Source organism: Podarcis muralis, chromosome 10 (genome assembly GCF_964188315.1).
Source record: "Podarcis muralis chromosome 10, rPodMur119.hap1.1, whole genome shotgun sequence".
NCBI lineage: Eukaryota > Metazoa > Chordata > Lepidosauria > Squamata > Lacertidae > Podarcis > Podarcis muralis.
Window position 1 is genome coordinate 51,291,616 of NC_135664.1, and position 23,514 is coordinate 51,315,129.

The following is a 23,514-nucleotide window of genomic DNA, read 5'->3' on the forward strand; positions in this document are numbered from 1 at the left end:
CTACTCTGAAAATTTATTATTCCAAAAATGAAACCTTCATCAGGTTGTAAATATTAAGATTATACCAGCAAGAACTTTTTTCTGTAAAAAAATAAAATAAAATGATTTAAACCAAGTCTTACTGACTAGTGATTTAAATTGTGATTTAAATTGCTTTGATTTAAATCAAATCCACCCTGCATAACTACTAAGCAGAAGAAACGTAACACTAACATACTACAGTTGTGTCAAGAATATGTTGCAGAATATACCCACAATAAAGCACCAGAGAGGTTCCAAAGGTTTTGTCCACCCATCTTTTGCAGTAAACATCTCATGCCTTAAAAAAAAATGTGCTACAGCGCAGCCCTAACCATGTCTACTCAGAAGCAAGCCCTGCTGAATCCAGTGGGGCTTACTCACCAGAAAAGCAGGGTTAAGAACTGCAGCCTTTAAAGCGGCGCAAGAAGGCTGCTCTAATGATCTTCCGTTCTTTTGATATTTGACCCACACCAAGCGCGGTCACTTCCACAACCAGCTAATTCAACACGCGGTGCCGTTTCGGACACTAGGCGGCGCTGCAAAGGAGGTAGGGGGGGGGGGAGAAGAAAGCCACTGGTTGGTTCGCGAAAGGCGAACGAAGTTTGTGCCTCTGCGGGCGCCGTCCAATCCTTTAGTCCTCCTCAGCTTCTGCCTGAGGGAGGCTGCGCGCGACCTCCTCGGCTTCCGTAGCGGCGCTGAAGAGGAGCGTGTGCGCGCCGTTGGCGGAATTCAGTGACACGGAGCCACGGCAGAGAGCGGAGCTCGCTAGGAATCGCCGCCGCCGCCATGAGCCGAAGCTACAACGATGAGCTGCAGTACCTGGACAAGCTGGACAAGCACTGCTGGCGTATCAAGAAGGGCTTCGTGCCCAACATGAACGTGAGTGGGTCGGAGGACGGTGGGGATCTGTGTGTGGACAGGCACGTAGGGGCGGGTTCGGTCTCAGCCGGTGCTTAGCCCCCCCCCGGCTCGCTTTTATTACTTAAGTGAAGTAATGGTTAAGACTTCCCCTACGCATGTGCAGAGTGCCGCTTCCTCAAAATTTAAGAACCGCATTCCCAGCTGCTTTCCGTACCTGGTTGGGCGGGGATGCCTTCTGACGTACATCATCCTTCAGTACATTAAGTGCCAAATCCCGGCTTGAAGTTAGTTTATGCTACATTCGGATTATTAGTAGCATTATGATTGCACTATTTATGCATGTGGAGCGTTAAAGCACTGCTGAAACCTTTCTCTAGTGAGATGAATGTGGTATTCAACAGGTTTTAAAACCGCTTGAAAGTAAAATTTTATATGCATGATAAAATCTCTTTTTTAAAAATGCCTCCTGAAGCAGGTTTCCATCACTGCTGGGTGTTGCTGTATTCTTGCTGTCTTAAAAAGGGCTGCCAGCAATCAGTACAGTGGTACCTCGGGTTACATACGCTTTAGGTTCCATACGCTTCAGGTTACAGACTCCGCTAACCCAGAAATAGTACCTCGGGTTAAGAACTTTGCTTCAGGATGAGAACAGAAATCGTGCTCCGGCGGCGCGGCAGCAGCAGGAAGCCCCATTAGCTAACGTGGTGCTTCAGGTTAAGAACAGTTTCAGGTTAAGAACGGACCTCTGGAACAAATTAAGTACTTAACCCGAGGTACCACTGTATTTGGGTCTTGGCGTCCTTCATGTTCTCAGAAGTGGTCTGGGTTGCTTCTGTGGCCTAGAGCCAAGATACAGACTTTCCCAGATTGCCCCATAAGAAGGAAACTGTATTTTAGAAATGTTTAGGGCTTCAAGTACTTCTGAGAAGCTACCTCTTCATTTTGTCACAACTAGATGAGAGTCTCTAGGACTCCTCAACAAAGTTCTCACTTTTGATCTCTAACTGAAGATTGCTAACTACAGTACTGGTGTCATTCGTGGGTCAGAAGATACATTTTGTTCCATGATTCAAGATATCTGAAATTCTTACTGAAACTCAACAGCTTCTGTAACAAGTGTTCAGTCAAGCTTATTATATTCCTAGTTTTAGTCCATCTAAACCTTTACTAGAAGTGACTAAAGTTTCCCTAATTGTGGCTAAGCCTTGTAGCCTGCTTAGATGCAGCTACATTCCAGCTTCTGCATGAATAGTAAATTTTTGTTACTGCCCTTATGTAAGAATTGATGCATTTTGTTTCCCTTTTTCCTCATTCTTCTGTTTGTAGGTGGAAGGTGTCTTCTACGTGAACGATCCTTTAGAGAAGTTAATGTTTGAAGAGTTAAGAAATTCATGCAGAGGTGGAGGTTAGTATGTGTTGTTGTCACCCAATCTCACTGGTTTGTTGTGTGTGGAATCCTAGCTCCAGATTCACTTTTGATGAATCCAGAATTCATATAGATTCAACCAATGCATTTAGAGTTTAGGACTGCCTATATGTTCAGGCACCATAGAGTGATTCTTAATTGATGAAAAATATTGTGAGCCTTCATGAAAATGTTCCCTCTACAATTAATCTGCCACTTGTCAGACTATGGTGAAACACAACTTATTTTAAGACTTAGGCTTCATTTAGAAGTAGAACATGCTGCAGAATTTTGCTTGCTTAATTTAAGCTAGTACTTACTGGTCTGTCAAAGGGGATCTTAACTGCACTGAAATGAAACCAAATACCCCTTAATCTTGGCTTTGAAACATCTGTGTTCTTGGTCACAGCTTGCCTTATGCCAGTTCTAAGTAGATGTGCTTCACAGTGAAGTTTTCACCTGTGTAACATGGTCATGCAAATTTAAAGGAAAGTTGATGTAATGGTGTGATGTCATCAACCACAAATTTGTATGAAAGGAGGATGATTGTGCTTCTCATCATCCATCTTTTTTAGGAGCTGGTGGCTTCCTCCCAGCCATGAAACAAATCGGAAATGTAGCTGCACTGCCTGGCATTGTTCATGTGAGTAATCTTAAAGAGTTGTCCCTATATCCTGTTGACCCATTGTTTCAAAATAGAAGCCCCATATGTGTTGTCAGCATTTGTAGCATTGCCCTCTTAATTATTCCAAAAATAATTTTGGAATAATTCAGCCTTCATTAAATTGACCCATCACAACAATTTCCTGACATTTAAACACCAGCAATCCAGGGCAAGATGACAGCTGTTTACATTCACCACTTACTTTTGAAGGGGGCCTACATGCAACTTATTCTGGCCAATTTCTACATTTGTGAGCTGCCCTTCATTAATCTGCTGAGTTTTTGGCTAGGAACAAAGGATTTTTTTTAAAGAAATGCCCATTTTGCAGTGTCTGTGTGGCAGGGCAAGTAGAACTTGAGTCCATGCTGTCATAGAATCCTCATTTGTTCACATCTTATGACTGATTGCCTTTCTTTTGTTTATTTTTAAAATGAATTTCAGAGATCTATAGGACTTCCAGATGTCCACTCAGGCTATGGGTTTGCTATTGGCAACATGGCTGCCTTTGATATGAATGACCCAGAAGCAGTGGTATCACCAGGTATGAGCAGTTTGAATGTGATGTTCTCTGTGCAGGGAGAGAACCCTTATTCTGCAGATCTATGCAATGTATTGAAACCAGATGGGAAAACAAAATGTGTTTCACAGTACAGTCGTACCTCTGCTTACGTATCCTTCCACTTACGTAAACTTCAGGATACGTAAGCAGCAAACCCAGAAGTATATTTCCGGGTTTTTGCTGTGCACGCATTCGCAGAAGCAGTCTACTGCTGCATGTCCATGCGCATGCAGAAGCGGCCCCTCCAGTTGTGGAAATCTCTGGATCCGATGGGAGCTCCGGAACAGATCCCGTCCACAACCGGAGGTACCACTGTACTCATTCAGATGGAGGTACATTGCAGATGAATATGTAAATTGTCAATTAACTTACAGTTATTGTCTCACTGGACTCTCTGAAATCCATGCCTAGGACACTATCAACTGTAATATAATGTAACAATGAAGACATCCACCCTGAAGCAAACTTAAAACAAATACAATTTAGGAGTGCTTGTTTTGGAGTAAGAAGGGTATATTTGTTTTTAATACTAAAATAACCCTTATGAATTCTGCATATTCAGGCTCCTTGAGCAGAAGTTCCATGAAGTGCTATCTTTTTGTAATCTGTGCCTTCCAAACCAGTGCAGATTAGTTGTGTTCCTTCTGACTAACAAAACTGAGGGGTTGATGTTTTTACTTGTTCAAGTCAGGGGACATTTACTGAAAAATATTTATAACTTCTCTTGAAGAACATTTGATTGTGGTGATGGGTTGGTTCTGCAATTGCATGCATGAATTTTGAAGGGTGCATTTGTATTTATTTTCCTCATGCAGGTGGTGTCGGATTCGACATTAACTGTGGTGTACGGCTCTTGCGCACCAATCTTGATGAGAGTGATGTCCAACCTGTGAAGGAGCAGCTTGCTCAGGCCATGTTTGACCACATTCCTGTTGGTGTGGGATCCAAGGGTGTCATTCCTATGAACGCCAAGTAAGTGTTAACTTTCCTTTCTCCAGCAGCATCTCCATACTGGAAGGGTGTCTTCCTTCTTCCTTCCACCCTTGTCCTTTTGTGTGGGAAGCAATGTATAAATTTAATAAGCCCTAACTGTACCTTGACAGGCAAGTATCTAGCCATGTTGTAGTAGGAAATAAAGAGCCACGTGTCATTGTTAATTCGGTCCTGTATTTTTTTAATTGGTTTTTTAAAAATAGCACCCCCTTAACCAAAATTGCACTGTATATAGTGAAAATACACAGTAAGAATCCACAGTCAGCAGTCTGAAATGATTTAACTGAGAGCAACCAAGAAAATCTGGATATCTACAAAAGTTCAGGATTGTTTTTCTTATGTAATCAGTACAACAATAGCAATCAGTTGCGTCAATTACTAGAAGTCAATCTCTCTCTGTGTTGCCCCAGGGATTTAGAGGAGGCTCTGGAGATGGGGGTAGATTGGTCCCTCCGAGAAGGCTATGCCTGGGCTGAGGATAAAGAGCACTGTGAAGAATATGGGAGGATGCTGCAAGCTGATCCAAATAAAGTCTCTGCGAGGGCTAAGAAAAGGGGTTTGCCCCAGGTAATTGATCTTCTGAGATGATGTTGCATTACTGCTTAGAACTTCATGCTAACTTCTTGGGTACATTTCAGCAGAGTGAGAATATGCAAGGAAAAAATAAGTCTTGATGAGAGGATTATTATTATTGCTATTGCTATCACAATCACAATATCCCACAGGGGGTTACAGCAATTAAGACACAATATTAAAAACAGTTTAAACACTGACTAAAGGTGCTGGACTTGCTGGTAGCCAGGGAGGGCAGAATCTATGTTCAAGTATCATTCAATTCTGAGGAAGCTCAAGGAATTTCCTGAAAACCAATGTCTTGGCATGCTGCTTTGTTAGAACAAGGATGAGAAACCTATGCTGCTCCAGATCCTGTTGAAATGTAATTCCCTTCATCCCTGGCCGTGCTGGCTAGAGCTGATGGGAGTTAAGAGTCCCACAATAATCTGAAGGCAACAAGTTCCTCATCTTTGAGCTGCCATGTAAAAAAAAATGGTCAATTTTTGCATTGTCCAATATATGATTAACTTATGAAACAAACAGCAACAAGAAATATCGAGTAGAAGGATAATAGCTAAAAATTAAACCTCCATGTACAGATACAGTAACCCTTCCACAGCATCTGATCAATGAATGTCCTGGGTTTGAGCTTTGCAGAGGTGTCTGGCTGCAGATGAAGATAAGCACAGGGGATTGACTACATGAGCTTTCTAGTGTGAACACAACAAGGAAGTTTATATTCTCACAGTTCTAAACTGAGGCAAATATTTTACAGTTCAGTAAACTGTAACACTCAGGTAGATTTCAGGCTTATAGCTGAAACCTTTGCTCTCAGCAGTATCTCCTCCTCTAGCGAGATGCCACATGGCATCAAAGACTGGGAGGCCATTGCCTCAACCTTTCTAAGGGAAACCAGTTGTCTTCCATTTTGCTTCCCATTTCAGTATCTGCTCAAATCGTAGCTAAGCTTTCTTCTTTTATTTGACAGCTGGGGACTTTGGGAGCAGGAAACCATTATGCTGAGATCCAGGTTGTAGATGAAATTTTTAATGAATATGCTGCTAAGAAGATGGGCATAGACCACAAGGGCCAAGTTTGTGTGATGATCCACAGTGGCAGCAGAGGCCTTGGCCACCAAGTAGCTACAGGTATCTAGGCTTTTTCTTCCTTTCTTCTTCTTTGCCCTTGAAACTTTTCCCCTTTCTTGCAGGTATCCACAGACTCCAGTTACTGCTTAATGCGCTGTTTCCTCCCAATCTTCATGCATGTCATTGGCATTTGTGGAAGCCTCAGATATGTCCAGTTTCTGGGTGTGCTAGTTTAGATGGGCTTAATGGAGACCTACACTGAATTTGCTTTTCGTCTCTCTTCCCACCCCCCTCCCCCTTTTACAGATGCCCTAGTGGCTATGGAAAAAGCTATGAAGCGAGACAAGATCATAGTGAACGACCGCCAGCTGGCATGTGCCAGGATTGCTTCCCAGGAGGGACAGGACTACTTGAAGGGAATGGCAGCAGCTGGAAACTATGCATGGGTCAATCGTTCTTCCATGACTTTCCTCACCAGACAGGTGCGAAGAAAGAGCATGAACTTGTTCACTTCCATCTCTTTAAGCCCCAGTGGGATCAATTCAGCTGCATTCTGATTGATTGACACCTGGGTAACATTTCTGGAACAATTAAATTATTTTGTTCCAGAAGTTAATCCATATCACTCCACATTGGTAGGAAGAGGTTGGCTTAACTGGCTTGTGGATTGGTGATGCAGTTCCTTGTCATCTTCCTCATAAACAGAATATATGAATGGGGCTGGGCCCCATTAATGAGTTTTGTCTTTCTTGGGAGGAAAATGGACTTTCCCCTTGAACTTTAAACTGCTGAGTTACATTCAGTAGAGCAATGTGAGGGCACTGCAGAGAGTAGATGCTGGAGGTGTGGTTCCACCACTGCCATCATGGTAACAGCCATAAGTTATGTGTTCATCAGATGATTTGGGCTCTCACCAGCCCTTTTTTTTTTTTAATTCAGAGGACTGCTCCTTATGTCTATAATGTTTTCTAGGCTTTTGCTAAAGTCTTCAATACCACTCCTGATGATCTGGATCTGCATGTGATCTATGATGTATCTCACAACATTGCCAAAGTAGAGCAGCATGTGGTAGATGGAAAAGAACGGACCCTGCTGGTGCACCGGAAAGGAACAACCAGAGCTTTCCCTCCTCACCACCCCCTCATTGCGGTTGATTACCAGGTACGAATTTGTTGCCCTTTTCTTTCTTGCCAACGCCAACAGGTCCTGCAAATAGTATATTTGTTACTCCTCATGGACTTCCACACCTAACAGCTCATGTTCCTACAATTGCGTTGGTGCACTTTTCTACCTTATTCCTTTTCATGCAACCATGCAACCTTCTAGCTGTCAAGACTTGTATTTCTCAATGTCTGCTGTACTGCTGTATTGCAATCAAAACATCCTGATTGGTCAAATTTTGCATGTCTCCTGTCTGACATTTCCTTGATTCACTATGGAAGCTTGACCCTGAGTGGATCAGTAGTGACCTTCAGTGGACCCTTGCTGAGCAGCATATGCTTACAGCTTGAGGGGATGTGTCATATTGATTCTGCACCCTTCTTTTGCCTCTGCAGCTGACTGGCCAGCCTGTCCTGATTGGTGGAACAATGGGAACTTGTAGCTATGTCCTTACTGGTACCGAACAAGGCATGACTGAAACCTTTGGTACCACCTGCCATGGAGCGGTGAGTAACAAAGCAACTTTCAACTTTCATCTAGCTTGGGCGTGGGCAGCCTTCCATCTAGTGGGATATATTTTGTTTATTACCAGAACCCCAAGTTCCATCAACTGGAGCCTTGTGCAGAACCCATATGCTGCCAATGAAATACTTGCAGCAGGAGAACAATAGCTGGGAGTCAGGTAGTAGATTTAGCAAGCAGATTTCAAACACCCAGTGATTTACTGGTAGATCCAGATTTACTTTGCCCATCACTGCTCTTACTCAAGTGCTTCCTCGCTTCACATTTACCGTATTTTTCGCTCCATTAGACGCACTTTCCCTCCTAAAAATGTATGCATCCCAGGCCCTGCTCAGTGCTCCCTTTGAAAAGTGCACGGAGCGTGTGTGCGGCTCTTGGGGCCTTTTCCCCGAGGAGGGAGAAGGGCAGCCCGTCAGTGACTGGCTTCTGGGATTCAGAATATTTTTTTTTCTTGTTTTCCTCCTCCATAAACTAGGTGCGTCTTATGGTCTGGTGCGTCTTATAGAGCGAAAAATATGTATTGCTCAGTGATATGCCTGTAGGACTAAGGTGCAGCATAAATGCTATAAATCTATAAATGCTGCTTGTTTAATCTCCAATAATTAAAATGTACATTGGCTTCATTTGAATTGCATAGGACATTTTCTTTCTCTAACTGAAGATGGTAACAGCAAGGGTATGAAAATAAAATCACTTCATGTGTGATCACCTTTTCAGCATCCAAGTTCCTCATACCTTTAAATAGATGTGCATATGTGTGAACTATTGTTAATGCAGTTTTCAGACCACGGAAAGGCCTGCTCTCATGTTGCAACCCTCTGGATCTCTTCTGAAGGAGGCACACAAAGATATGCAGACCTAAAAGTTGTTGGGCTTGTTGCATTCATTAGCACAAAATGGCCAGGGCCCTGTTTAGTTGACACTTTCTGGATGCCTGTTGTCAGTGTCTTATTTTCCCTGAAGGGTATATGGCAGTAACTGAAACAGTGATTGTCGTTTTTAGGGCCGTGCATTGTCACGTGCAAAATCTCGGCGCAACTTGGATTTCCAGGACGTATTGGACAAGCTGGCGGACATGGGGATTGCAATCCGGGTTGCATCCCCCAAACTGGTTATGGAAGAAGTAAGTGATTTATAAACTTCTTTGCGGGAATTTACTTCTGGAGTGAGCTTCCTCTCCTCGTGAAGTGTTAATGTCTGCCAGCAACAAGGGGACACATCACTTTATTGGACTCTGCCATTCTAGGAACCTTAAACCTCTTCCAGGCTAAAATGGTTTCCTCTTCTCTCCCCTTCCCTCATTTGGGAACATCCAGTGTCCCATGTCATTGTTCAGAACATTCCTTTTGTATCACTAATAGAGTCTGAAAGGCAAGCGAATGTTGTACATTTCATTTCAGTTATGTCTTCTGATGCCCAAAAAACAGTTTCCCCCCTAAAAATTGAGGGAAGCTTGTTGAAAATTATTGCTGTTATTACTACTAGTACTACTACTACATTTCTATACCACCCTTCATCGGACAATCACAGGGTGGTTTACAGTACACCTGTTCAAAAGGACTTAATATAGTCTTTCATAAACAATAATGGGGGGAAAATAGGTGCTCTCCTTGTGTAAGTTCTCCTGTCTTTTTAAGTTTGGTAATATGGGATCTGCTGAAAGCCCCCCCCCCCTTTTTTTTTTTTGAGGGAGCTACTATAGGAGGAGGAAGAGCCTTTTCAGTGGTAGCACCAATCTTGCTTAATTATTCTTTAAGAACCTCCCTTTAACCCAAGTCTTGAGAAATCAAAGGAAGGCATTACTCTTTTAAGCACACATTTTGGAGAGTTTATCTGAGATTACTGGCCTTGTATCAAGGAAAGCCTAAGTGATTTTGCTTAGATGATTTTTGAAATTAAATTACATAGTTAAAATGATTTTTATTCTAACATATTATGAATGTATGCATGTATTGAGAGCCTCGTGTATTACAAGCTGCCTGGTAGCTTTTTGAATGATGTGGAATAGCAATTGATAGTATTATTATTATTATTATTATTATTATTATTATTATTAACAACAACAGAAAAAGACCTCAAAACATATTCTTAACTCTCCTTTTACATCTCATTTATCCCAGGCACCTGAATCTTACAAGAATGTGACGGATGTGGTTAACACCTGCCATGCAGCTGGCATCAGCAAGAAAGCCATTAAACTGAGACCCATAGCAGTGATCAAAGGCTAAGGAAGTCTTTCCCTGAACAGGCCAGCACTGTTCTTGCTGAAGACCTTTTCCCACCAGAGTGCTTGAAGGTTGTTTCCATCTAGAATACAAACTGACACAGACTCTATGTTAGAACTCATTAAAGTAAGTTTGTGCCTGGGGGAGAGGGGCTCTCTTTGCTAAGAGGAGCTAAATCAAGACACATAGCCCTTCATTTCTAGAGTGGTATCTAAAATTGGGTGAATTTCTTTTAGCAGAATCTAAAAGCAACCTTGTTTAGAATATTCTTCGCTCTTAATAAATTATCTGTGCCCTTCATGGTGAGATTCTGACCAATGTTGATTTGATAGCCACCAATTTGCAAGGAGGTTTTCTCTGTTGTAGACCAAGTACAAATACTACTGTTCTCACTTGGTTGTTTTTGTATTTTTCTCCTGACATGAGTTGTTTGATCTCCTTTATAATGTACCAATCTGTACTATTGGAGATAGAAAGGGAATCTTTTTTTGCACTGTGAGTTGCAATAAAGCCTGAACAATATCATTCATCTATGTGGCATGACTACTGTCACAGGTACTCTACTTTAAAAGTCTATGATCAAATAGTTGCTCCCATAAGTGCACTAGCATGGTGGTTCTGTTGAATGAGGGGTGGTAAGTTTGCACAAGCTGTGTTGCCCATGATTCACTTGGTGCAGCAGGTTCTCTGTGTATGTATGTTTACTGGAATCCCTGATTACAGCTCAGTTGGAAAACTTCGTTAGAGAAAGTTGGTATTCCTTGAAGAGAAGCTAACTTTCCCTTGATGTCCCTCATGAATCAGGGCATCCAGATGCTATAGAAGCTGTAATTGCTTTGGCATGGACAGATTGTGTCCTAGCACTAGAGAAATGAGAAACATAAGCTGAGCAACCATTTGAGGTACGTAAGTCCTGTCTTCCACTGCACCTGGTCATTCAAAAGGTAAGGAACACTGCCTCTTAAAGCTGCAAGCTGGAGAACTTACCCAGCAGTCTTGCTACTTTTCAGTGAGTAAAGCTTTAGATTATTCTTTAAAACTGCAAAGGAGCATGTCAGTTAGCTGTGCGCATAAAATGCAAAGCTAAACTACTTACCACAAAAATGTGGGTTCCCAGAGAGGAGATTGAAGCCACTTCACTCCTTCCTCCAAGTCCTGCTGCTGTGAGCTAAACTTGGGCATGGCTTAGTGTTGTCTGTACACAAGCTTGTGGTTTGTCTCGCTTCACATAAACCACAAGCTGTAACCAGGGTTCATTCTTGGGTTCACAGCTCATGGTTTGTCTAAAGGAGACAAAGCACGATCCTAGGTTCAGGTGACATGCTAAGCCAAACCATGGTTTAGCTCACAGCAGGAGTAGCGTTGGCAGTCTCCTCCCTGGCAATACTTACGTGTTCTCACCATGGTTTGACTTTGCTTTATGTGTGAACTGGCTCACTATGTAGAAGGGGGAATTGTTCACTCCTCATCTCATGGGCTGCTGTTCGCACATGCACATTGCAGATGGGTGGGGAAGCAGCAAAGTTACCTCTGTTTGGGTACAGATTAGCATGATTTCAGCAGGACCAGCATAGGTTATTTCCCCCCTTCTGGTGCTGCTGTTTTCTGTTTACATTAAAGTGCTCCAGTACTTGATCTGCTGGATGGTTAGATTTTGAAAACACTATTGCCATCCTCTCATGAAGTAACAGTGATGGCTGCTCTATTCCACAATAAGCATGATTTGCAAAGTCATTGTTTGAATTTTATTGACATTCTGGAAGTGATTTTCTAGAGAGGTCTCAAAACTGACAAATAAACAGAAAATGCAAGAAAGTCACTGCAAAGTGTCATTATTTATATTTCATGTAAAGAAAATTACATTTAATTTAGAGATAAGATGGAAGTCTCCTTGAGTAACCTGGTGATCCTCACACTTACCTCAGATGCTGTGGAAAAATAGTTAACCTTGAACTTTGCAAATCACCTCTTTGCATTTTACTTATCTGAGATTGCAGTGCTATACTTGTTTATATTTAAGCAAGTTCCAGTGTACTCAGTGGGGTGTGGACCTGTGTAGGATTTCACTGTGACTTTCCCCCAGCTAAATGGTGTAAATCCAACTACAGTCAGTAGGGGGCATCTAGCTAAAGGGAAACGTAAGAAATGCAGAAGCTCTAGGAGACCTTGAAAAAAGCCGCTTGGTAAAGAATCCAACCTGGCCCTTTCTTGTTCCGTGGATTCCTCTGGAAAAGATTGTTCTAGCTGATGCTTGCTGATGTCAGCAGTGACTTGGAATTAACTTAAAAGGCGGTAATAAAATGCAATATTGCTGAAACGCAGGCCAAAACAACAACAAAATGGTTGTAATGGCTATATAAAATCTGCCCTCCAGGGCACTAGGATGACTCACATGCGAGCTGAATTGCCTCACCCCTTATGTTGGCTTAGCACTACTATTTAAGAGTGGCGTTGAGCACATTCTCATACTTAAGAAGGCAGAAGAAGCCTAGCAAACGTGGCATGCTGACAACTTGGTGAAAGCAGTTCTGCCCTACGCTAGTGCGAAATCTTCACTAAGACATACCCTGTCCATTCTCTGGGGATGGGAGACCTTGGGGCCAGGGACCAAGTGTGGATTTTTATCTGGCCGTTGGGCCTCTCCCCAGGCCACACACCTTCCTGAGTTACACCCTTTGACGGCCCTGCTTTCGCCTGGCTGGAATAACATTCTTGAAGTCTGGCAATACCTCCTGCTTTCGTGGATGGAGGATGGGGAAGCAGGGGTGAGTGTGAATCAACTAGCCTGCTGGGCAGAAGTGAAATGCACATTCATTACTTGGTCCCCTTTTGCCTCCAGCTCTGCCCAGCGCTGGCATGTGGCCCCCAGAAGGTTATGTAGAAGGGAAGGTGGCCCTTGGGCTGAAAAAACTGTTCACCACCTTTGCAGTAAACCATGAATACATATCTGCTGGGATAGCTCAGATGGTAGAGCATGAGACTCTTAATCTCTGGGTCGTGAGTTCAAGCCCCACATTGGGCAAAAAAATAATCCTGTCTTGCAGGGGGTTGGACTAGATGACCCTTGGGGTCCCTTTCAGATCTATGATTCTGTGACACTGGCACCTAGCTCGCTTGCCCTACAAGCTTGTATCCCAAAGGGATGAATTAGAAGGGCTTTTAAACAGATCTGATTACAGATCCCTGGTGCGTTTGCACTGCGCTGACTTCCACCTATTCCTCCTGGCAGAGACGGCACTGGTGGCTCAACTTGCTGTCTGCTACAGGGACTGAGGTTGCTCAGGACTAATGCTAAGGCTCCATTGCAAAAGGGAAATGAGAGCAGGAAAATGGAGATTAAACAGTCTACTACTTCAAGATGGCATGGCTGGTTGGAACTCTGCACAGGAACGCTCTTAGCAGGAGGTGAGGATCCATTGTAGGCGGGGCGGATGCACTAGGAAACTAACAAAGCTTCAGCTTCACAGCCCCTAATCCTGGTGGGTCCCCAGGAGTGACTTTACTCATGCATACCCCACAAAACTTGAAAACTCTGAGGCATAGGAAATATTCACACCAGTGACTTTGACGTGAGGTAATCCAGTACAGTGGTACCTCTGGATGCGAACGGGATCCATTCCAGAGCTCCGTTCGCATCCTGAAGCGAATGCAACCCGCGTCGCAATTTGCCGCTTCCGCGCATGCGTGTGACGTCATTTTGAGCGTCTGCGCATGCGGTGAAACCCGGAAGTAACGCGTCCCGTTACTTCTGAGTCACCGCGGAGCGCAACCCGAAAACGCTCAACCCGAAGCTACTTCAACCCGAGGCATGACTGTACATCCATTTAAATCAAAATCTGAGATCATGGAATCATCATATTGTGAAGTTGGAAGGGACCTAAAGGGGCAGCTAGTCCAATCCCTTGCAATCACAGCTGTCCCTGGGTGGGCTTGAACCACCAGCCTTCTGGTTAGCATTGAGATGCACTGACCCATTGTGCCATGGAGCAGGTGTTTTTTTGTTTTTTAAGTGGTGATCTGTTGTGGAAAAACCCCACTGAAGACCTTGTTGCTGGTTGCGAAGGGGACCCCAAATGGAGGTCCTACATGAGAGTTCTGTGGAGAATCGTGCATTGTGTAAAATAGGACTGAACAGACTTCAGGCTTGTGGGACCTCTTTTGTGTATGTTTGTCTTTGCTAGAGACTTGAAGTCTACCAATCAACCAAAGCCAAGTGCAAACTGTAGCTCAGGAGGGAAGAAAACCAGATGCCAAATGGTAGCTTAGGGGGCCAAGGCTTACTGCACCCCGTGATCCATATGTCAGATGAATATGAAAAACAAATCTATATTTGAGTTATTACTGATAGGGGTTCCAACAGCCCAGTTCAGCAAGAACAAAAAATGGCTCTCTTGCCAGTTGTTAAATAATTGTTGGAATTGTTGCCAGTTGGAAAGCCTTATTCTCCAGTAGATCCCAATACACCTGACTCCTGCAGTAAAGAAGCACTTCCCAACAGCTTTCTGAACAGTTGTCCGTTACCATGGCTGATCTCAAGCCTGTATTCTGAGAAAGGGAAGAAAGCAATTCTGTTGCTGTGTCCACCGTGTGCCCCTTCCCTCTGTTCCAGCTCTTCAAGGGGATATTTTTCCACAGGTCAGGCCATCCTAGACACTCTCCCAAACCCACATACCACCTGCCTCTAAGCTGGTGGTCCTTCTGCACAGTCCTTTTTAGGAGTGTGCACTTACTCCTCCTTGGCAAAGGCAGCTGCGCTGTTGCCTTTGTTCTTCTATATTATAAATATGCTTAACTATCTCCCTGCTCTCTTCAAAGAGAGAGCCTGCCTCAAGCATGTATCAACATGTGTGCGAGGCTTCAGCCGGAAACCTTCCATTAAAGAGAGAGCGAGAGCCTGGTTTGTAGCTGGTATTTCTTTCCCTTTGTCCTTTTCCGGTGATGGGTTAAGGCATGGCGGAGACCCAAAGCTGCTAGCATCCTCAAAGCAGTTTTTAAAACTTAACCGGCCACAAGTTTAGCTTCAATGCAAAAAAGAAGGAAAAAGAAAACCTGATGAGGTGCTAAGAAATTAATTGAGGGGAGAAGTGTGCTATGTTACGGCCTGGCATGTTTCAAGTATGATATAATTATATGACCCAACGGCACAAGGCAAATCTATATATTTTGGAAAACTGTCTGTCTGTCCTTCTGTTCTCTGAATTTGGATACCCCTTAAGCTGTCAGAACCAAATTTTACATAGAGGTACCTGAGATCAAGGAGTGTTTTTTTGGTCTGTGCTTGGATACGATGAGACGCCGTTAGAAATCAAGATGGCAGGTGGAATATTTCAAAACTACACTGATTTTAACTGCTGATTTCCAAACCACTGATTTTTTTTTAATGCTTTATTAGAATTCCCAAGCAATGCTCGCTACAAGGGTGCTATAAAAAATTAGGAGAAGAGTGCCTCAGGTGTCAAAATAACTTGGCTGGCCTTTGGTAGTATTCACCTTGACTCCAGCATGGTGGTGAGGTTCATTGGTTGGTCAGTCTCGGGCAGCAAAATGTCTTTACCCAGTGCTGTTCCTGTGCTTCAGATACAGATGGCTATCTTCCATCTTTTACACTGCTTGGAGGCCAAGACCCAACTGTCCCTTCATATGACTTCTCCTTTGCTGCTAACATTGCTGAACAAACCAGTTCTAAGGGCTATATGGCACATTTTTCTGGTCACCACACATGAGCCATGCTGGTCTCCATGCAAAGGAACAAAAAAAGTGTTATGATTTTTTATTTTTTTACCTGCTAGAAGCCAACTATAAGTTGCACATATTTTTATTACAGGGCTTTTGCCACCCACAAACAATATCCTTTGCCCCTTCCTTCCTAGAGTAGAACATAAAAGTGATAATTTTGAACTTTCTAATTGTCATCTTGCAAGCTGCATGCTTAGCTGCCACTGATCATTACGGGGGATTATGCTAAGCACCAAACTGTTGGTTTGGGCTTCTTTCTTTAATGGTGCAGAAAAACAATTTGGGCTTAGAGACTGCCGTAACTTTAACACAGAAGTCTTTTCATCCTAAACAGGAACAGAAGGAGCTCGGCTCAGCTGCCTTGTAATCAGCAGATCCAAAGGGCCATTCGGCAGCTTGTTATTCCCTGTCCTCACTGCCTTAGGTCTGGGACCTTAAATCCTTAAACTGGAGCAAACCTGGAGCATTATGCATGCCAAACATGCATGCATGTAGAGTCCTGAGGTCATACATGCAGCCTAATTAGGGGTGTCAGTTATGCATTAGCAAAAAACAAAAAAGGTGGGCTGCATCGCAAAAAAGACACAGATTTGCATGTAGTCATTTTTATATATAGATGCAAATTTAGAAGGGATGACTGTAGTGGGAAAGACATCAGCTGATCTGTGTGCCTGCTCAGTCAGCTGACCAGGTTCTGCTAATTATGGATGGGCAGCTTTAAGGCTCCTGCTCTCCCTTCTTATGGTTCCATATCTTTCAACCAGATTTGGACCAGGTAGCCCTGAAACCGAGAATCCCCTCAAGTAATGTCCTCTGACAGCCCTTCAAAATGGAGAACCAACCACTGTATAGTAGGACATATTGTGACCGTCAGCATAATAGGTTTCAAATTAATTGCATTAAATATTAATTATAAAATAAACTTTTAATTCTTTAATTTTTTAAAAGAAATGCTCATCATTTATCCCAGAAGGCAGAAACAGACTTCCTTCTTAGTGAACAATTGGCAAGAATTTTGACAACACATTTTGCTGCCTGTCTTTATATATAAAGGGCTAGAGATTTTTTTTTTATTAAGCTGATAATTCAGTGATTATCAGGGCCTGGAATATTCCAAAGGAGAACTGGATTCCTTTGGTGCTTTGCCACTGGACTATTGCTTCTAGGCTGGAAACTTATTTAGCGGTAAAAAAGAGAGGAAATGCATCACAAGTTTCCTTCCCAAGTTTACAAAATGAAAAACGTAAGTGTCTTATTCAGCAAGAGAGTAACATTTTTCATTCTGAAAACTTGGGAAGGAAGCTGTCACCATATTTAAGATTTACGGCAATGACATCTTTATGGCCTTCACTGCAGCCCTTTAAAGGCAGGGGTGAGAAATCAGAAACTTTACAGATGCTGCAGAACTGCAATTCTCATCCTCACTGGTCATACCAGCTGAAGCTGATGGGAGTGGTAGTCCACCAAGCCCTAGAGGTTGGTTCCCCGCTGGTTCCCCATCCTTGCTTGTAGGGAACGGTGAGCTTCAAATCCCTTCTGACTCATGAGCCAATAGGCCCTCTAGCTGTTGTTTGACGACAACTCCCATCAGCCCCAGCCAATATGACCAATGGGATATGTAGTCCATCAACATATGGAGTGCCACAGATTCCCTAGTCCAGTGTTTCCCAACCGGTGTTCCGCGGCACACTAGTGTGCCGCGAGATGTTGCCTGGTGTGCCGCGAGATGTTGCCTGGAGGGAGGTGGGCGAGGGCGTTTGCTTCCCGGAGGACGGAGCAAGGGCGCCCCCTGCTGGGCCGGGGCTCGCTCTCCCCAGAGGGTAAATCTGGATCAAATGGGGTGAGGGGCGGGCAGAATTCTGGGGGCCACTGATGCCCTACAGACCCCCCCCCAAGTCCTCCGGGGCGCGCGCTCTGCTGGGCTCTTTTCGGTCGTCGTGCTTGTGGGAAGCCGCCCCTTCCCTGGGCGACGCGCCGCCTCGCGACTCCGGAGTCAGTCCCGCGGGCTCTCGGAGGGACTCGCGAGCGACGGCGCGGCGGCTCCGGGGCGCGCTCAGCCGGGCCGCCGCGCCTCCCCGCGCAGCCCCTGCTGCAGCTGCCCGGCGTGGAGCGCGACGCGGAGCCGGCCGGGCTTGGAGGCGCCCAGGTAGGGTCGAGCCGGGCGGGGGCGGGGAGGTCTCGGTCTGCTGCGGGCGCAGGAGGGCGAGCGGGAGAGGGGGAGCCGTTGGGTCTCCTGGAAGGAAGCGAGGCAGCGGCTGAGGGGGATGCAGCCCCGTCCCCAGCAACAGGCGCTCCTCGAAGTGAGGCCACAAGTCGGGGCTCGGACAGGGCCTGGAAGCAGCGGCTCCGGCTCTTGGGAGCGGAGAAGGGGACTTCGAAAGCGGCCTGGAGGAGAAAAGCCCCGATGCAGCGAGAGCGGGGAGCGTGCTGCCTTGTCCAGGCCTCCTCGCTTTGTGCCGTCCGCTGCCGGGAGCAGGACACGGGGGCTCCTCGTTCGCATGCTTTCCCGGGTGATCGGTGAGGGTTAGGGTTAGGGTTAGGGTTAGGGTCCCTCAGTCCCTCGCTTTGCTGCCTCCTCCCCCCCCCACCCCCAAAGCTTGGAGGTTCCCCGGCAAGGGGGAGGGGGAAAAATTGAAAGTTACACTTTCGTGCGTCCCTCCCGGCGTGACGCTGCGCGCTGACGTCACGGGGCTGTAATGGTGGTGTGCCTCGATATTTTTTTCATCAAACAAGTGTGCCTTTGCCCAAAAAAGGTTGGGAAACACTGCCCTAGTCCATCATAGGAATAAAGGCAGTTTCTTATAAAGTACTACACACACTAAAAGCAGGGTAAAACTTGTTATTTCACTCTTGTATCAGTGGTTTAGTGGAAGGGAAAATATAATAGTTGGTGATAATGACAGATCAGTGCCTGTTCCCTTTATACGCTGAGAGTCAGATAAATGAGAACATGTCAAGGAAGCTGTAAGATGGGGGAGCTGGAAAACCCTTGATCAGAGATCAGAGCAAAAATAACTCCAATCCTATTACAGCACAAACTGGATTAGAATAATTTTCAATTGTTTTCTGGTTTCAGAAAACATCAAATGAAAGTCAGAACCCCAAGCACTTCTGTTTTGAAAACAGTCACATCCTCCTTCCATGGAATCCTCCGGCTGGAGCTCATAGCTCTTCCGTTAATGGTTACCAGACCAGAAATAGACAAGATCTTCAGTGAGAAGCACATGGCCTCCTTTCCATTAAAAAACATGTGCATTAGAACTTTCTGATAACTATCAGCAATAACAAAATTTACCTCCAGGGATGTCTCCGAGGGAAGATACAGATTCCTCCCCCCCCCCCCCCGCCGGGAAATGATGGCCGTTTTCTTAGAGTTATGAGTGGTCTTGGTAGTTAAGGTTTGGGATGAGATAAATACAGTCATACCTCGGGTTACAGACGCTTCAGGCTGCGCATTTTCGGGCTGCGCACCGCGCCGAACCCGGAAGTACCGGAACGGGTTACTTCTGGGTTTTGGTGTCACGCATGTGCAGAAGCACTAAATTGTGCTATGCGCAGAAGCGCAACCCGTGTGTGCGCAGACGCAGCACTGCGGGTTGCGAACGCTGTGGGTTGCGAACATACCTCCTGCACGGATCACGTTCACAACCCAAGTGTCCACTGTAATAAATTTGGAGAAGTGGCATTAATTTGGATCGATCCATGTGCACCCTGCAGCCTAAAGTAACAAACCTAAACGGTTCAGATTCCAGGCAAACCACTCTTCCCATCAGCTCCTGCTTCATACGTATTTGAAGGAGCCCCCACCTCACATCCTGCTGCGTTCCTCTTTGGGTTCCCCCTGCCCCACCCTGGAGAAACTTTAATTTTAAAATTCAAAGCCATAACAATGCTCCTGGTGGAAAATAAACCAGACTACCCTCTGTTCTACATAAGAGTTTGCCAGGGGCAGCTCCTCAGAGCAATGCTGTCCCTGGCCAGCTTCAATTCCTGAAAAAGACACACGAAGCACATTGTTCAAAGGCACATGTCATTTTTTAAAATGCAGTTTTAAAAAAGCACCGTGGAGGGGGAGAACAATGGATATATTTTCCCTGCTAATAGAGTTGATTTCCTTCCGGATATGTCCCTTCCTTTCCTCCAATCCTTCCTGTCACTTGGGGAATTCTAGTCTTCTTGTCTGAAGAAGAAATCATTCTTTTTCAGACAATAATCTCTTATCTGAATATCAGCAATGGAGGCTGGCCCACTGGGGCAAAGGGGGCAGCTCCCCACCAACCACAGTTTGCCCTGCCACACCTGCCTGCCTTATTCCTTTTAACCAGGCCAAGGAGTGGTCCTGACTGTCTGTTTTGTGCAATGCTAAAAAGAGGTGCCTGAACTCACCACAAATGCCTCTCTTGCTCTCTTATAATAGCAATGACACCCACCTGAGAGGGGCAGGGCTGAGTTCAAGTGAGTTTTAGCTGATTGGAAAAAAACCCCTGGTTTTGTGTAAGATTAGCAGCCAAGCCTAACAAATTCATGAGAAAGAGCTAATAACACAGTGCTGTCTTGCTGATAGGCAGCTACTCAGACCATAAGCATACAATTGGTAGAGAGGGTTCTGTGTGATGTTATTTCCCCTCCTCTCCTAGAGAGGAAGGAGCACATAGTACTTCCTGTTCCTTTTTCTCTTCCTTTGACCAGCTTTGGAGGCTGGTAAGTAAATAAACCTTATTTTAAAACTTACTTTACAAGTTGCTGCCTGATTAAGCGGGATAAGAAGGGGGAAGCCAGCTTACTTCGTTAGCTGTTCTTGCTCAAAACAAGGCTTTGCAGCTTAATTCCTATGCTTTTATTTTTTTTCTTCCAAGGATGGGATTTTAAAATTCTGTTCAACCTACACACATGCACGCCTGGAGAGATAAATTGCAATTAATATATCCTCTCCTACCTATTGAAACCCATCCCACAAGCTTCCTCCTCCTCAGTTTCAGCATTGCCATCAGAGAACACCATAGGGAGGAGCAGGGGGCAACAGTAGAATTGCCTGGGAAACATTGCTAGGGTGGGGGGAGGGATACTGCTGGAACAGTCAAGGGGCAAACCTTCCCACCTGCCCTGCCCTACCCCTGCAAACGTTTATCACTGTATAACTGCTCCATAAACACAAGCAGAAGAAATGCTCATTAAAGACCAGGCAAAGTCTAACCACCCTGTAAGCATTGTGCAAGCAAATCGGGAAGAATATTGAATGAGCAGGTCATCTGGAGCCCAGAGGAGCCCAGTTCCAGTCTGAGAGATGGTCACAGCATTCTGCACCAGCTGCAGGGTCAGATTCGAGTACAGTGGTACCTCTGGTTGCGTACGGGATCCGTCCCAGAGGCCTGTTCGCAACATGAAAAGCCTGCAACCCGAAACGCCACATCTGTGCAGGTGCGCGGAGCGATTTGGTGCTTGTGCGCATGCGCAAAGTGCGATTTAGCACTTCTGTGCATGCGCAAGTGGCGAAACCCAGAAGTAACCCTTTCCGGTACTTCCAGGTCGCCCCGGGACGCAACCTGAAAGAACGTAACATGAAGCAAACGTAACAGGTATGACTGTAGATAGTTGCTCTAGCAGAAGCCAGTACAATGAGTCCCGCTAGTGCAACCAACTTCTGCCCCTTCTCGTCGCCTTGTGCACTCCTCAATAGGCTCAATGGCAGGGTGGGGGGAGTCGCTAGAACCTCGCAGAACAGTGCACAAGGGGGAGAAGAGGGGAAATCCTTCCATCAGGCAAGCAGAAACACTTGCGCTGACGGAGCAATCTCCTTTGAATTCCCCCTGCAGTTGCCAGTCAGATTTCAAAGGCAGACCCACACAGAGTGCATTACAGGAATCCACACACGACGCGGTGTTGCCACTAACAAGACATGCTGCCTTTTCACCACACCTTAGAACAGTATATCTGTTTTTATTTAGATCAAGCTGTGTTCTGCAGCCACGTTCTGTCTACTCCTTAGTGACTCATTGTCTTAATTTTCACTCATTTGATGCTAGTGATAATACATAATACCAGCAAAGTGGTGTTTGTTTATCCTGACCTGAAGCCATGATGTTGTCAGAAGAAAGTGATACGGGAGGTGCCAAGGAGAAAGAGCTGCTCTGGAGAAAGAACTTCACCTTTGCTTTGAATTGTCAGTACATCAAATGGAAATTTCCCTTTTTGAAGTGAGTTTTCTTTTCATCTCTCTCCTTTTTTTTAAAAAAAAAACCACACACACCCCAAGTAAGTAGATAGCTTGCTTTCATTCGCGAGTAAATGATCTGTTACTGTTTACAGTCTGGAAGTGGCAGAGGAAAATACCTACTAATGTTCCACACTGCTGAGTTTACAGGATGAGCACCAGAGTGGCTCGTAGCCACTGCAGGATTCGCATGATAGTTTGACATGTTGGGTTTCCTCCAGAGATTCTTGTTGTTGCGCATTTGTGATTCCTTGTTCTCATGATGCTATCTGGGCAGCCCCACACAACCCCATGTTCAATACTCCTGGCACCTGCAAATGTTTGGGGTGGTCACACTGCGTCAGTGCATATCCCATAACACCCTGCTCAAATGCCATAACTTTTTATACCACAAATGTTTGGTAATACAGTGGATGCTCAGGTTGCGAATGTGATCCGTGCGGGAGGCACGTTTGCAACCCGCAGCGTTCGCAACCCGCAGTGGCACATGCAAGTTGCAATTCGGCACTTCTGCGCATGCTCAAAGTGCGATTTAGCACTTCTGTGCATGCGCGACCACTGAAACCCAGAAGTAACCCTTTCCGGTTACTTCCGGGTTTTGGTGCGTCCGTAACCCGAAAAAATGCAACCTGAAGCAACTGTAACCCAAGGTATGACTGTAAAACATTTAAAATGTTTCGTTCTTGTCCTGCTTTTGTTGCAATATAACCCCTCCCGGCAGCAACAATGTGGTAGCATTAGGGAAAGCATTGTAGTACAAACCAAAGCAGAATGAACCCACCACTAATACACCATTATTGTGTCAAGAACAGGTTGCAGAATGCACCCACATAAAATGTCATCCTGAAGGGGACCTTAATCTAGTTTCTGAGCCATATTATGCATTGCAATGGCTCCCTCATGCCCAGCATGGTTAGTATTCAGATGTATAAGCACATGCAAATGCAACATCAGGGTACCAACCTGTTTACTTCAGGAAGTAAAATGTCTTGGGCTGGCCTTGTGTATGAGCTTGATGAAAGAGGGAGCAACAATTCTGCTCACCAGCAGCAATGATAAACCTCTTTGAAGTGGACTCTCTGCCCCTAAAAGCCCATTATGAATTGAGACATTTCCCCACACATCACAAAAGAATGCAGGACTTCTCACTTCCTGTCCGATGGGAGAGACAGAGCCTCCCCTGGCCTCCAATACCTTTGGCAAGCTCAAGGCAGGACTCAGGGAATGGGTCGGCCTCAGTTCTGCAAGGGTCTTTGCAGAGGTACACTCAGGGTAGACCTTAAGAGACAGAAGTCTAATGACACTTTCAGCAGAAGGGCTCCTAAACACTGCAGAGTTGGATCCCAGTTGCCATAGTGGCCCCAAGGAATAGAGGGCAACCAGTGGTAGCCCAGAACTTGTGGCTGCCAGGAATGCAAAGAGAGAAGGGGCATGTTGCGAAAGCATGCGGTCTGCAGGAGCGTTCGTTGAATAGCTGGAGGCTGGTTCTCAGTTCATGGAATTTCAAACGGAT

The 23,514-nt window shown here is 45.1% G+C and overlaps 1 protein-coding gene across 1 annotated transcript; it reads left to right on the forward strand.

Moving 5' to 3' along the window:
• Nucleotides 1-703: 703 nt before the first annotated feature.
• Nucleotides 704-10,579, forward strand: RTCB (RNA 2',3'-cyclic phosphate and 5'-OH ligase). The gene is made up of 12 exons (XM_028745921.2): nucleotides 704-900; nucleotides 2,209-2,287; nucleotides 2,863-2,930; nucleotides 3,393-3,492; nucleotides 4,326-4,482; nucleotides 4,914-5,070; nucleotides 6,047-6,206; nucleotides 6,453-6,628; nucleotides 7,119-7,307; nucleotides 7,703-7,813; nucleotides 8,833-8,952; nucleotides 9,950-10,579. The coding sequence occupies exons 1-12, from the start codon at nucleotides 808-810 to the stop codon at nucleotides 10,055-10,057; spliced, it is 1,518 nt and encodes a 505-aa protein (XP_028601754.1). The 5' UTR covers nucleotides 704-807; the 3' UTR covers nucleotides 10,058-10,579.
• Nucleotides 10,580-23,514: the final 12,935 nt, after the last annotated feature.